Consider the following 12,463-nt stretch of genomic DNA (forward strand, 5'->3'; position numbering starts at 1 on the left):
CACCCCATACAGGCCGAGTCTGTCAAGCTTTTTATACGAAAAAACAGGAAGTGCTGATCGTTCTCCCACTTTTCCCGTTTGCTCTTTTTGCATACTCTTCCATCTCCTGCATGCCAGTAGCTCTAAAATTCACCTGTCAGTCCAGTCCATCCTAATATGGTCCCTTTGCATGTCACATGCGCTTGTGGACTACAATTTGGTGAAAACTTCAACCAATCTGCAAATCTAGCTGTCTCGTTCTGCGGTATTAATCAATTAATCATTAATCAATCAGCTCAGTGGTGTAGTTTGACACCACCTGGAGCAAATACACAACAGGTGAAAAGTGTTGCACTAAAACAATTCTGAAAATAACGATCAAGCACAACTTCAACGAAATAACTCGCCTGCAAAGTAGCTCTGGTTTACTGATTTTCTGAATCATAGTACCACCTTTGCACCACCAGGTGTCGCTTGTGAGGGAGTTTTTTCCCCTGAGCAGTTCATGTTGACAGTACGTTCACACTTCCCAATTGATGTGTGAATTAAATTATGACTTTAATTATTTTACACTAAAGGTATTCGTACAGTCATTGAGGCCCATGTCCTTTTCTGATCATACCAAACGTAAAGCCCTCAATTAAATTATTTACAGCCTTAATGTAACTAACTAACCCTTCCTCCAGTGAGAGATTTCTCTTGGAAATCTCAAGATTTCCAAGATTAACGATGCCAAACAGGTCAGACCCTCGCCATTGTCCTGAGACGGTTATACTACAGGGCAGCGACATTGGTGGGCAAGCACCTCTTTTTTTGCTGAGACGAGACTCCCTCTTTAGTCTTTCCCGTATACAAATTAAATAATAAATTTAAAGTTCAGACTTTTTTATGAAGAACTCCTAGATGGTATTTAACATTTTACTGACATTTGGCTTAAGCACATGGCCTAAATTCGTGTAACAGTCCCTTTACTGCTCGGGATTTAAGTAAAACTTAATGTGATGAGAATGTTTTTTCTTCAGTCATGTATGCTACAAAACTGATTTTTAGAGTCCTGCACTCAAATAACGAATGCCAGACATCAGTTGCAGTGAGATTTTATTCTCGTAGCTATAATTTACAGGTATTGTAATGCAAAGCTAATAAAATGCTGTATGTTGTGTCTGCTATATCATCGAGCATGTGTTGTCTGGCCAAACCAATGATCCCGCTTGAAACTGACTGTTAAAGATGTAGCTTAGGCTATTACTGAATCAAGACACAACTGGTTCCCTTACCACCTCGTGACTGACTTGGAAAAATATGTTGAGACGGTGTTGAGTCATCTCAACACAATTCTCAACTACAATAGATTACCGTCCACACACAGTAATAACTGGTTCTATGGTGTAATGGTTAGCACTCTGGACTCTGAATCCAGCGATCCGAGTTCAAATCTCGGTAGAACCTAATCTTTTGTGATTAGAGTGTAGTAATTCAGATTCAGGGTAAATTCAGAGCGAAATAGCTAGAATCGTAATCGCGGGGAGCATATTCATAAAAACAGCGAGCTCTTATAGCTATAAAGCATGACTGTTTGGGTACTATTTCCCCGTGACCAACTGTTTTCAAACAGTGACAACACAATTAGCTTGCTCTTAAGACAAATTCAATTAAGCAATAGGTCTTGTTAATTAATGTACTATTGAAACAAAAAAGTGCAATACTACCTATAAATAAAACTTAATTTTAACGTATAATTTCGTCCTCCCATTTAATTGGCAGGCGTATTCTGTGCGCAGGCGCAAAATTATTTATTTCAAATCGCAGGGCAGACAAGATGGCGGCAGCAATGGATGTGGACACCCCAAGCGGTACAAACAGCGGAGCCAGCAAGAAACGTTTTGAAGTGAAGAAGGTGAGCCGTCGGAAATAACGAGGAATAAAACATATGGAATAAAACATATGGCAGCATAAAGACGAAGCAAATTACCATCGTTCCTAAGTTTCAGGTTGTTTTCACTAGATATGGGCCGATTACCCAATACAGGTGACTACGGGGTTTTATTTTCCCCTCAAATGTCGCTAGCTCGTTATCGAGTTTGTCAGCTGTATGATGTTAATGAACATAAACCGGGCTATTTTGTGTTAACTGTTAACCAAAGTAAATATTAGCACAATTGTGACCATTTGTTGTTACAAAGTTATTGACAAGCCATTCAGCAAAGGAATTAAGTTACAAAGGTGACGTTAGGTTCCCAAGCAAGTCTTAATGTTTAGTATATACGATATATATATGTACGAGCGAGGTATAATTTATGTTAGTTTAATTTAGCCATTTGACTGCTGGATTGTGAAATATGAATGTTTTAATACATGTAAGTTACTTATACTGTAAGCCAGCTGAATTGTAGAAAAGACAACGTGGGTGATGGTTATGCAACCCATATTATTATTTATTATTAAGGAAATATTAGGTTGGCGTCTCTGCAGCTGTGAATTGTGTAGGTGTATACTTTCCTTTAGTTGCACTTTGAGTGAAACGCTGTATAATTTATTAAAATTGGCCACTCTGAATGAATTATTCTTAAGGCAGGTGACGAGCAATTAATGTTAAGTGCTGAGATTGTCTTGACCTTTATTAGTGACCTAAGGTTACGCATTAGCTATATGTGTTTGAAAGTGAGGAGCTGTGTTACTGAGCGGATCTTTGGTGTTAATTGCAGTGGAATGCAGTTGCTCTGTGGGCCTGGGACATTGTTGTAGACAACTGCGCCATTTGCAGGAATCACATAATGGATCTCTGTAAGTATGAAGCAGCTTTTCAAAATTAAATATTGCAATAGTACTCAGTGCAATTACCTGCATTCATTTTTCTTTTTTTCCCCCCCAGGTATCGAGTGCCAGGCGAACCAGGCTTCGGCTACATCTGAAGAGTGCACCGTGGCGTGGGGGGTGTGCAACGTAAGTCTTCAAAAAATATTCAAAGTGCATAATTTCAATTGCTGGGAGGGGGAAAAATGTAGTTACAGACAGACAGCAGTTATGCAAAATAAAAATGGCAGTAACTTGTAACCATTGTACTGTCCCACTCTGAACACAGTTGGAAGTAATTCAGTGAGGTGGCTGGCCAAGTCAGTGTCTGTGTCCTGATCCTTCCTTTCTCTCTCATCAGCATGCTTTCCACTTTCATTGCATCTCTCGTTGGCTGAAGACCAGGCAGGTGTGTCCTCTGGACAACAGGGAATGGGAGTTCCAGAAGTAAGTGTCTGTACTTCAGGAGTGTACAACTCCGGTCCTGGAGGGCTTGTCTGTGTCCTGGTTTTTGTTCCAACCAATTACATCAGTTTTAGTTTTCTGACAGCTCAATAAACTATGCTGGTTCACTCCTGTTCTTGAGCACAGCAAAATCTTAAGGATTCTCTTGTAGTCTAAGGCTGTGGCTGCTGCTTACACAAATATTAGCTCAAGATATAATTGAGCTAAATAAATAATTAAGAGCAGTGGTTGGCACAAAATCCTGACAGATCAGCTGTACCCCTTGTTGTGCACCCCTGCTTTGCTTAATATAATTTTTTCTTCCAGTACATGCAGTGTTTAAGATTAGCCCATACCGGGCAAAAACGACACTATTCTAATGCTGATGGTCAATGTATATTTCAAACTGGGTAAACGGTGCTGACACAGGGGATGTGATATTAACTAAGACAAAGAATCAGCAACATGTATTCAGTGACATTTAAGTTGTAGTGCAAGTCACTTTGTGAAGGACCAGGTGGGTGTAGGTCAGCCTAAGCACTATTCCCCACTGCTCTCCGCCTTTAAACCTCCGTGTTGTCAGAAGTAGTAGTAGACTCTGGCTTTAACTGTGCTTATTAAGACTATAACATGGCAGGCAATTGCTGGCCTCACACTCTTACACTGACTGCTGTTTTTGCATTATGGGTGCAGATGTGTATTGACCTAAATACAGTGACAGTCCTGAACTCCAATCGCCCTTGTTGTGTATAGTTAATATTACAGTATCAGAGCACAATTAGCAAGACCGAATGTAGTAATTCTGTACAAATGTTGTTCAAAAGTAGCCCTTTGGGCTGTGAATGAACAGGGCAGCAACATTCCAGGACAAAGTCCCATTGAATGAATAGCTGCTACAGATACTTTCATTTTAATTTGGTGTATTAACATACCTCTCTCTCCTGTGCAGGTATGGACATTGATGAAAGATGGGACCACGGTTTAAATAACTGCAAATTTGAAGTTATCATCAGCTCCCAGACACAGACGCACGCACATACGCACACACACACACACACACACACACACACACACACACAATGGCATTGTGTGGGCATGGGCTGGTCTGAGGACATTTTTACCCCGGTTCCCGCATTCTTTATCTTATTGTTTTTCGAACAGTGTTCATTGTAAAATTCATGTATAAACTTTGAATACTTTTTAGTTACAGTTTCAGTGTGGTTGTAAATGATCAATAAACAAAATGTTCCATTGACAGGTTGCTACTTGAATATTTTACAAGAGAAACTCATGAATGGGCTTTGCTGTAAGGTTCTGAGCACAGCTTCACACACTTGCCAGTATTTTTTGGATCATTCCTCATAAATGTCCTAGACATCCTGGGGAAAAATTGTAATCTGTGACGTTTGCATTCGGAGTCAGAGGCATACACCAACATGAAGATCAGATAACTATGGCTGAAAAACAGCAGATTAGAATTTGCCAAAAAAAAAATGTGTATATATATATATATATATATAGAGAGAGAGAGAGAGAGAGAGAGAGACGGAGGCTTTGTGGATAAATGAGTCTAAAATAAACCTTTACCAAAGTTATGGAAAGCCAGAAGTGTGGAGAAAGGAGAAGGAAGGGACAGCCTGTGATCCCCCTTTCATCTTTGAAATATGGAGGAGGTAGTGTCATGGCTTGGGCATGTATGGCTGCTTCTGGAAAAGGGTAACTTCTCTTTGTTGATGATTTAATAGAGGATGGCAGCAGTAGGACGAATTTGGAAGTTTCCATACAGATTCTCTCAGGCCATGTACAAAGAACTTACTCCAACCTCCTCGGCTGGTACCTCGTCCTGCAGCAAGGCAATGACCCCAAACACACTGCCTAACGCAACCAAAGCATCAGTCAATGGGAAAAAATTGAAAGTTTCGGACTGGCCAACTCAGTCACCTGATTTAAATCCAATTGAGCATGCGTTTCACTTGCTGAAGAGGAAACTGAAGACAGAAACCCTCCTGAAAAAAGATCAACTAAACTGGCTGCAGTGAAGGCCTAGAATGGCATTTCCAGATAAGATACCAAATGATTTGTGATGTCACTGGGTCGTAGACTTGATACAGCTTTTATATTTAAGGGCTATGCAACCAAATATTAGACTTCATTGCTTTAATTTTAAATGAATTTATTAACCTTCTGCACAGATGAAAACAGCGTTCTGTAAAATGCTAACATAGATGCATTGTGAATACCATTAAAATAAAAGCTGATTGTCTGTACTTTAGTCTCATATTTATGTTTAGATCTCAAATCCAAATGTCTCAAGTATACAATAAAAATAAATTTCACTATACTGTTCCCAGACTTTTGGAGGACTCCTTTTCTTTCACATTGTAAAATTCACTTCTAGCATTATGCAACCATCATTTGACATCTTATGGATCATAGTTTGGCAGTGTGAAAACTTTCACTGGATTGTAACGCTTTAGTCGTACAACAGTTCAGTAAGAAGTAGGCCTACTGTTCTTGGGGGATAAGCACTAAGCAATATGTTTGCAAAACGAGATCACTGATGGGCTTTAATTTCAGCTCAGATTTTTTGCTCATTGGCTAATCTGGCTGCTCTTGCTGTTCCAGTTTTTAATATGTGTGACAGAACTGCAAGTCGCTCTGATTTAGCATGTCTGATAAAATAAATAGTGCAAATGTGCTGCAACAAAAGGGAGTAGGGTTCAAAGAAGAAAGGATGGGTGGATGTTTCTGTAAAATCCTTCATTTTCTTCAGCATATTAAGTGTTTCAGCCTGGTAACAGGAGGCCAGCTATGCACTGGTTTTTGGATGGTTGCAAAATAAAACAACAAATATCGCTGTGCTGCATATTTATTAACAAAAGAGGAGTCAATGACACAAGTGCCGACCATGGAGGCCCATCCGTGCACTAGAGCATTGACCAAGCAGCCCTTTCAACAGTTTACCTGTTTCAGTGTTAATCCAGAAACTATCAGAAGTGAATGACAGCCCAAAGAAATGATCCAGCAGACAAATGTTTGCAACAAAAACATTTATTTCATTAGGCATGGTTTTGCCATTTGATTCCAAAACCCAAAGTAGAAGAAAATCATTTTTTCTGTCGATTTAGTTTTTTTGTTGTTGTACTTTTCTTTTTTAGAAGAGAAATACAGACGAGTCACAGACATGTTACGGTAAAGGAGAATGAAACATTAGAAATCTGAGGGAGAGCAGTTAATGAGAATCCCCCGAGTTTCTACCCCTGAAAAAAAAAACATAACTTCCTTCTAGTTTATGATGGCATTTGCCCTTGGATACAAGCAACAGCCCTGTTTAATGGTTTTAAATGTGTCTGTTCTGGTGGCTAACAGTGTCACGCTGTTCATTGGGCATTTATGGGTACACTTTTACTAACCCTTTGTATATAGGAGTAGCCCTAAAAGGAAGAAGCTTGAGCTTCTGAATAAGGAGTCCTGAAAAGCCAAGTATGGACTCCCTCAATAAATTACCATTCAGTGTTATGCTTCTATGAATGCTAATTGTGTACGTATTGGCCCCATTAAGTGCATGTAGGAGTCAACAGTGCACCCCCCCCCCCCCCCACCTGCCCACCCCCAGTCAGAAGTAGCCACCATCTCAACTGTCAAACACTTATCCTCTCCTCACCTTCTTGCCCCATCTGTTGTACCTCTCGTCTAACACGACACACACGCAGACACACACATACTCCCACTCTGTCTGCACCCCTCACATTCCACCCTAGCTCCTCGCTAAATATAAAATGTGGACATCTGGATAATCCCAATGTAATTTCCTCATCCTCCAAATCTCTTCTGACAACCTTCCACCCCCACCTCTCCTCCTCCCGCTTCCTTTCTAAGCCTGGGGACCCCCGAATTTGGAGCTCAACTTGGTGATGAGAGCCATGATCTTGGGGTTGCTCTGGTACTTGGCGATGTTGGCGGGATTCTGGGCCACGTCCTGGAACGCCGCCATCACCTCTGGGTCCTGACGGGAGAGCAAGGTAGGAAAGTGTTAGGAGAGAGAGAGAGATCAGGAACGCGTGACGCACACAGCGTTGGAAGACTGGGGTCAAGGTGATGTGTCTGCCATTGTCCTACTGTACCTTCATGGCCGTGAGCACCTCCGGGTCGTTAAAGAGCTCTCCCAGGCCTTGCATGCCGAAGGGAGGGGCCCCACCGGGGAAACCTGCGCCTCCTGTAGGACAGGACAGAAACTGCAGTCACCCATAAGGATGACACACCCCGCTTCGCTTCAGCTTACCATCGACTGCTCAAAGCGAACCTCTCCTAAACCCATAGGCACATTGAGTGCTCCACTCTGGAACCTCTACAGGCTGAGACTGCTGTAAAATATAAGAGTTAAAGACCAGCTGGGCAGCTGCCACTCTCTCAGCAGGAAAGGACACAGCACTTAATCAGTGGCAGAAACTACAGGGTTTGCTGCTCTGGTTATTTTGTAGTTTCACTATTTGCAGTGAGTGAGCAAGCCAGCAAGTGACACACTCTTTTCCTCCAAATGAGAGCACAGCAGACGAAACGACCTCTGTCCTTCCACACCACACAGGAGAAGTTTTTGGAAAGTTTTAGATTTTCAAATGACAAACTGCAGCCCTGTCTGTGACTCTGGATGTTCTGTGATTTCTGGATTGTTCTTTAATGGAACCGGCGACATTCAGACTCACCTGGGAAGCCAGGGAATCCCCCATGAGCTCCACCTGAAGACTGCTGTCTGGCTTCTTCTTCCTGTTCACATAGAAAGGGTTAATGCTATCCTGCAACCTGCCCGTCACATCGTTACTCCACGACCATCTCGCCCTCCTTCCCTCCATCCCTGCCCCTCTCTCTCACCCTCTGTGCTCTCTCGTGTTCCTCCCTGGCTTTCTTCACCCTCTCCTTTCTCGCCTTGATCTCTCGCTCCTCTCTCTTCCGTTCGTACTTGCGCCTGTGTTCCATGATTTTGATGGCCTGGAAATAAACCAAGAAACAGAGTGAGGGAGGGGGGAGGAGAGAAAGAGAGAGAGGTTGTGTCTCAGAAGAGCTTCAGCGCTGTTATGGACTGCAGAGCATCATATAAAGCCTGTGGAGAGCCTGACAAACTGGCCAATGGTACCTTGGGCTGAACCTCCTTAAGCATGGCACTAGCATCATCATCATAGTCCAGCTTGCAGGCTGTGGCCAGGTCCTTTGCAGCCTCCTCCCAGTGGCCAAGTAACCTGAGAGACAGAGAGAGAGAGAAACAGTTGCATGTGGAATTTTTAGTCTGTTTTTTTACCCAGAAATCCACCTAGCAGACAGCTGCATGGCTGTGTTTGTATTTCAGTGTGCGTGCGTGCACATCGCATGTCTTGTTCACGTCCCCGTACCTGTGTGCTTTCCCCCGCCACTTGTAGGGCTGGGCGGAGTCAGGGTTAATGGCGATCGCTCGGTCGCAGTCCCGCACAGCGGCGTTGGGCTTCTGCATCTGGATATACACGCTGGAGGACCAGAGAGGAGCTTCAGCACAAACACGGAAACCGAGACACACAGCCGTTACGCACTCTGCAGCCATTACGCACCCCCATAGCCGTTACGAACCCCCATAGCCGTTACGAACCCCACGGCGATACCCATTTCTACTCACCTGGCCCGCTTGGCGTACAGGATGGCCAGCCGTGGGTTCAGCTTGATGGCTTCTGTGAAAAGCTCCAGGGCTTTCTCCAGTTCCCCTGAAACGCAGACAGAAATTCTCATGATCAGATATGAGAGAGAGAGAGAAAGAGAGAGGTGGGGGCTGCAATCTAGGAAAAGATATTCTGTATTCTGAAACAAGTCCTGAACGTCAGCTGGAGCCCTGAGACCCAAATGCTGGCCAGTCACTGGCTCTGTGGTCAAAGCCCCGTCACACCCCCCCCCCCCATCACACTCAATGTCTTTGCAGCGTTTCAGATTTGAGAGGCAGGAACCCACAGCACTATCACCACTCACCCTCTCCAAGGGCCCCAATGGCCTCCATCTTCTTCTCGTTAGCCTGGTCCATCATCTCGTCAGTTACCTGCCAATCAAACCCACGTATTGACACATGCACACAGACAGAGGGCACCACAGAGACAGGGTCTGGACAGGGTCCTGAAGCTTGGAGAAAAGCACCAATACTGTAAAATAGAAAAAAATACTAAACTTACTTACCTCTAAGTTCTCATAGTCTCCCATCTCCTGGGGTTCATCCATATCTCCCTCAATCACTCCCTCATTGTCAATCTCTGAAAGAACACAACAGGAGACACACACAATCAGTTGCAGTCATCTTGAATGTCAGCGCTGAGCACAGGACATGGACTGCCAATGGGGAGACTGCACAACGCGTGAAAGCCTAAACTTTTGGGGGGACCACGGGTGGACAACGCAGTCATTTAGGCCAGATTTACAGCCAATATGATTATAGAATGCCCAAATGAACACAAAACAAATGCACATTAATTTGTTAGACTGCCCGTTAAGTTGCACTATTTTGCAAATATGTACTGACTGTAACAATGTAATATTTGTAAACGCTAATTTTCAGGTAATAAAACACATCTTTTTTCACAGGTTTTGAATAACACTGAGCTGTAATATAGATGGCTTACACTGTTTTATTTGGACGTTGCATACCACTGGTAAGTACAATCACCAAAACCACCCACAGTCAGTCAGTCAGTGAGGCACAGCACGCGCACACATTTTATTTACATAATTGATAATTTATTGTCTTTAGTGACGATAGTCATGCAGTGGCTGAAGGAAGAACCCAACTCGCTAGTACAAGCTCATTCTCAAACTGGTTCAGTGGAAAAACAGCTCAGAAATAAGCCACCTACTGTCCTTTGTATGTGAATTTCTACATAGCATACACCGTTGTTTAGGCTTTTCACAGATGTTTGCGCACCATTTAGCCTGCATTTAAAAATAAAAGCCAAGTTGACGCACATTGCGAAATCGTTTGCAACCACCAAAGGATTGATTATAACAATATAATCTATAGGCTATTTAGTTAAAACTGTACAAAATTTAGCAATGTGGGATCATTTCTAATGAATGCGTAGCTTTATTGGTACAGAATCAGTTGGGAAATACATACTGAAAACACTCTTTCATTCGCGTTTTATTTTGGATACATTATATCCTGCAGTCAAAGAGCTGGGTGAAGTTGTAAGCCAATAGCTTTCAATTTTACGCAGGCAAGCGTTTGTCATTGTAATACGAAGACGTTTGGGTGAGGCAGAGTGGTAGGGATCCAGAAACTGCGTAGCTAGCTCATTGCGGATCCAGTCCCTTCACGTATTTGTTCAACGTTGTCACTGCTTTCAGTTTAGAAACTGTTGCTTTTGATTACACAGACGGGAGGGGCTCAAGCAATGCTATCGTTGGATAATTGCTAGTACACAGCCCAATGGTGAAAATAGTTAAATAGGAGTATCTGCTGCTGCAGCGAATGGTAAAGTTGGCAACTTATGAACGACTCTTTACATGGAGGAGAGAGGCCCAAAAAATTCGTTCAAAAAGAACGAATCCGTTCACAGACGACACACCACTAGTCAGTGAGTGAGACGCCCCCCCCCCCCAACACACACACTCGTAGTAATACTGGCAGACGTACCCAACTCGCTCTCCTCGCTCTCCGATGGGGGTGACGGTTCCCCGGCTGAAGTCGGCGGAGGAGCTGCTGCTCCAGGGCACGGGCAACCCTAAATCCAGAAATGGTACAGCGGCAACCAGTTAATATGCTGCATAACATTAATACAAAGTACACCGAATAAAACATATTTAATGTAAGCAGTAAGAGACCAACTGCATCGTTTAAAAACTTAACGCAAATAATCACACCTTTAACCAAAAAGGCTAGCCAGAATCATCCAATACCTTGCAAGAAGAGGGGGGCACGTCGTTTGTCTTCAGTGGAGGGATAGTAGCACCCATCCTAAAAACGAATTGATTTTCTATTCATGACAAACATCAATTTAGCGAACCATTTTACACATATGTCAGAGTCAGTTGGAAATGTATGTGTCAGTAAGAGTGATGCATAACTTTGACAAGTGCGTTTCACAGGTGTTTGCGAGTGAACTCGTGCGTGCCTGTCAGTGGGTGTGGTTGTTTATTTTAGCTAGAAATTTATTGGGAAAATAAATGTATGAATAGGGGGAAGCCGGTTTGTTTGTTTGAATCAGTGATACTTAAAATGTGCTTGCGCGTAACATACGTCCAGAGCGTCAGAGAACCGTTTAACTGCGCACATTCTGCAGTATTTTAATGTTTCCTTTGCACAATATTGGTGTTTGTGAAATGTGATAGAGGGGACTGACTCCAGCAGCCAGGTCCGGAGAAAGGCGAGTTCGGGTAGGTGCAGAACGGAGGGATTGTCGCTGCATAGCTGCACGAAGGCCTTCAACTCATGTACTTTCCGCGGGTCCATCTTCTCTTCACTTAGCAAAAGATCTGGGAGAGAAGAGCGTTAGTTATCATACCCAACTCTAGCTACAGTCGAAATAACTACTCCAACAAAACAAACGACTATCATAAGTAATCAGGCTAGCCAACGGCACCTATCGTTTTAGCTGAAGATACCTAGCTCCACAGTCGTTAGTAGCACTGTTAGTAGTCTGTTGTCCAAATGTAACATAACTGTGCTCATGCGCTAGCTAAATAGCTTGTTGGTTAACTTCAACATGTAAACTCCGACATCATATTCTAAACCATTCTGCTTTCATTGATGCTGAACGTTGTGCTTCGAGGCGCATGTGGCGCTAAAACACGAATTGTTTCTGGGGATTAACAATCTTATGACAACCCTGCTGCAGTGGAATATTCTGGAACGACAGCTAGCTAGCACGGTTTACCTAAGTAGAAATAGCTCGTATTTACAGTGTACCCAGAAAGCTGGTTACCAAATTTCTAATTTAAGGCAGAGAAAAACGCAATGAATTACATATCTTTGTATTTACCTGTGTAACTCAAATTATTATGATTCCCCCTACAAACGGGCAGTCACGAGCAATGGGAACCAAGTCTTCCCCACGATTGCGCTCGTAGCTACATGCGTCAAAATGAACGCGAGCTGAGAAGCCGATTTTCAGTCAGGCACTGTTTCGGGCCACAGATAAGTATCTGGTGAGGTCCAATGTTAGCGAAGGGTCGTGTCGCTGACGAAAATCGTCATAAGAGAGCGCGTCCAATCAGGTTTCTTCATTAGTGTCCTCTCGGAAAAAGA

The 12,463-nt window shown here is 43.1% G+C and overlaps 2 protein-coding genes and 1 non-coding gene across 3 annotated transcripts; 2 read left to right on the forward strand and 1 right to left on the reverse strand.

Moving 5' to 3' along the window:
- The first annotated feature begins 1,356 nt into the window (after window positions 1–1,356).
- Window positions 1,357–1,428, forward strand: trnaq-cug (transfer RNA glutamine (anticodon CUG)). The gene has a single exon. It is a non-coding gene; the product is annotated as a tRNA-Gln (tRNA).
- A 295-nt stretch (window positions 1,429–1,723) lies between these two features.
- On the forward strand, window positions 1,724–4,471 carry rbx1 (ring-box 1, E3 ubiquitin protein ligase). The gene is made up of 5 exons (XM_064315853.1): window positions 1,724–1,876; window positions 2,685–2,763; window positions 2,852–2,922; window positions 3,134–3,219; window positions 4,166–4,471. The coding sequence occupies exons 1-5, from the start codon at window positions 1,799–1,801 to the stop codon at window positions 4,176–4,178; spliced, it is 327 nt and encodes a 108-aa protein (XP_064171923.1). The 5' UTR covers window positions 1,724–1,798; the 3' UTR covers window positions 4,179–4,471.
- A 1,780-nt stretch (window positions 4,472–6,251) lies between these two features.
- Window positions 6,252–12,358, reverse strand: st13 (ST13 Hsp70 interacting protein). Its single transcript, XM_064315849.1, has 13 exons — window positions 12,198–12,358; window positions 11,559–11,691; window positions 11,116–11,173; window positions 10,853–10,940; window positions 9,403–9,476; window positions 9,202–9,268; window positions 8,858–8,942; window positions 8,601–8,711; window positions 8,348–8,450; window positions 8,086–8,202; window positions 7,920–7,980; window positions 7,341–7,432; window positions 6,252–7,222 (listed from the first exon to the last, which is right to left on the reverse strand). The coding sequence occupies exons 2-13, from the start codon at window positions 11,666–11,668 to the stop codon at window positions 7,091–7,093; spliced, it is 1,098 nt and encodes a 365-aa protein (XP_064171919.1). The 5' UTR covers window positions 11,669–11,691; window positions 12,198–12,358; the 3' UTR covers window positions 6,252–7,090.
- Between the last annotated feature and the right edge of the window lie 105 nt (window positions 12,359–12,463).

This window comes from Anguilla rostrata, chromosome 17, assembly GCF_018555375.3.
Source record: "Anguilla rostrata isolate EN2019 chromosome 17, ASM1855537v3, whole genome shotgun sequence".
Lineage (NCBI taxonomy): Eukaryota > Metazoa > Chordata > Actinopteri > Anguilliformes > Anguillidae > Anguilla > Anguilla rostrata.

What these genes read in the sequence shown, in the direction of transcription:
- rbx1 (XM_064315853.1), top strand. Translation starts at nt 1,799, where the DNA reads ATGGCGGCAGCAATGGATGTGGACACCCCAAGCGGTACAAACAGCGGA. An exon ending in AACGTTTTGAAGTGAAGAAG is followed by an intron (nt 1,877 to 2,684) that starts GTGAGCCGTCGG and finishes TGTTAATTGCAG; the next exon opens with TGGAATGCAGTTGCTCTGTG. An exon ending in TGGCGTGGGGGGTGTGCAAC is followed by an intron (nt 2,923 to 3,133) that starts GTAAGTCTTCAA and finishes CTCTCTCATCAG; the next exon opens with CATGCTTTCCACTTTCATTG.
- st13 (XM_064315849.1), bottom strand. Translation starts at nt 11,668, where the DNA reads ATGGACCCGCGGAAAGTACATGAGTTGAAGGCCTTCGTGCAGCTATGC. An exon ending in GAGACTATGAGAACTTAGAG is followed by an intron (nt 9,269 to 9,402) that starts GTAAGTAAGTTT and finishes TTTGATTGGCAG; the next exon opens with GTAACTGACGAGATGATGGA. An exon ending in AGGTGCTCACGGCCATGAAG is followed by an intron (nt 7,223 to 7,340) that starts GTACAGTAGGAC and finishes CTCTCCCGTCAG; the next exon opens with GACCCAGAGGTGATGGCGGC.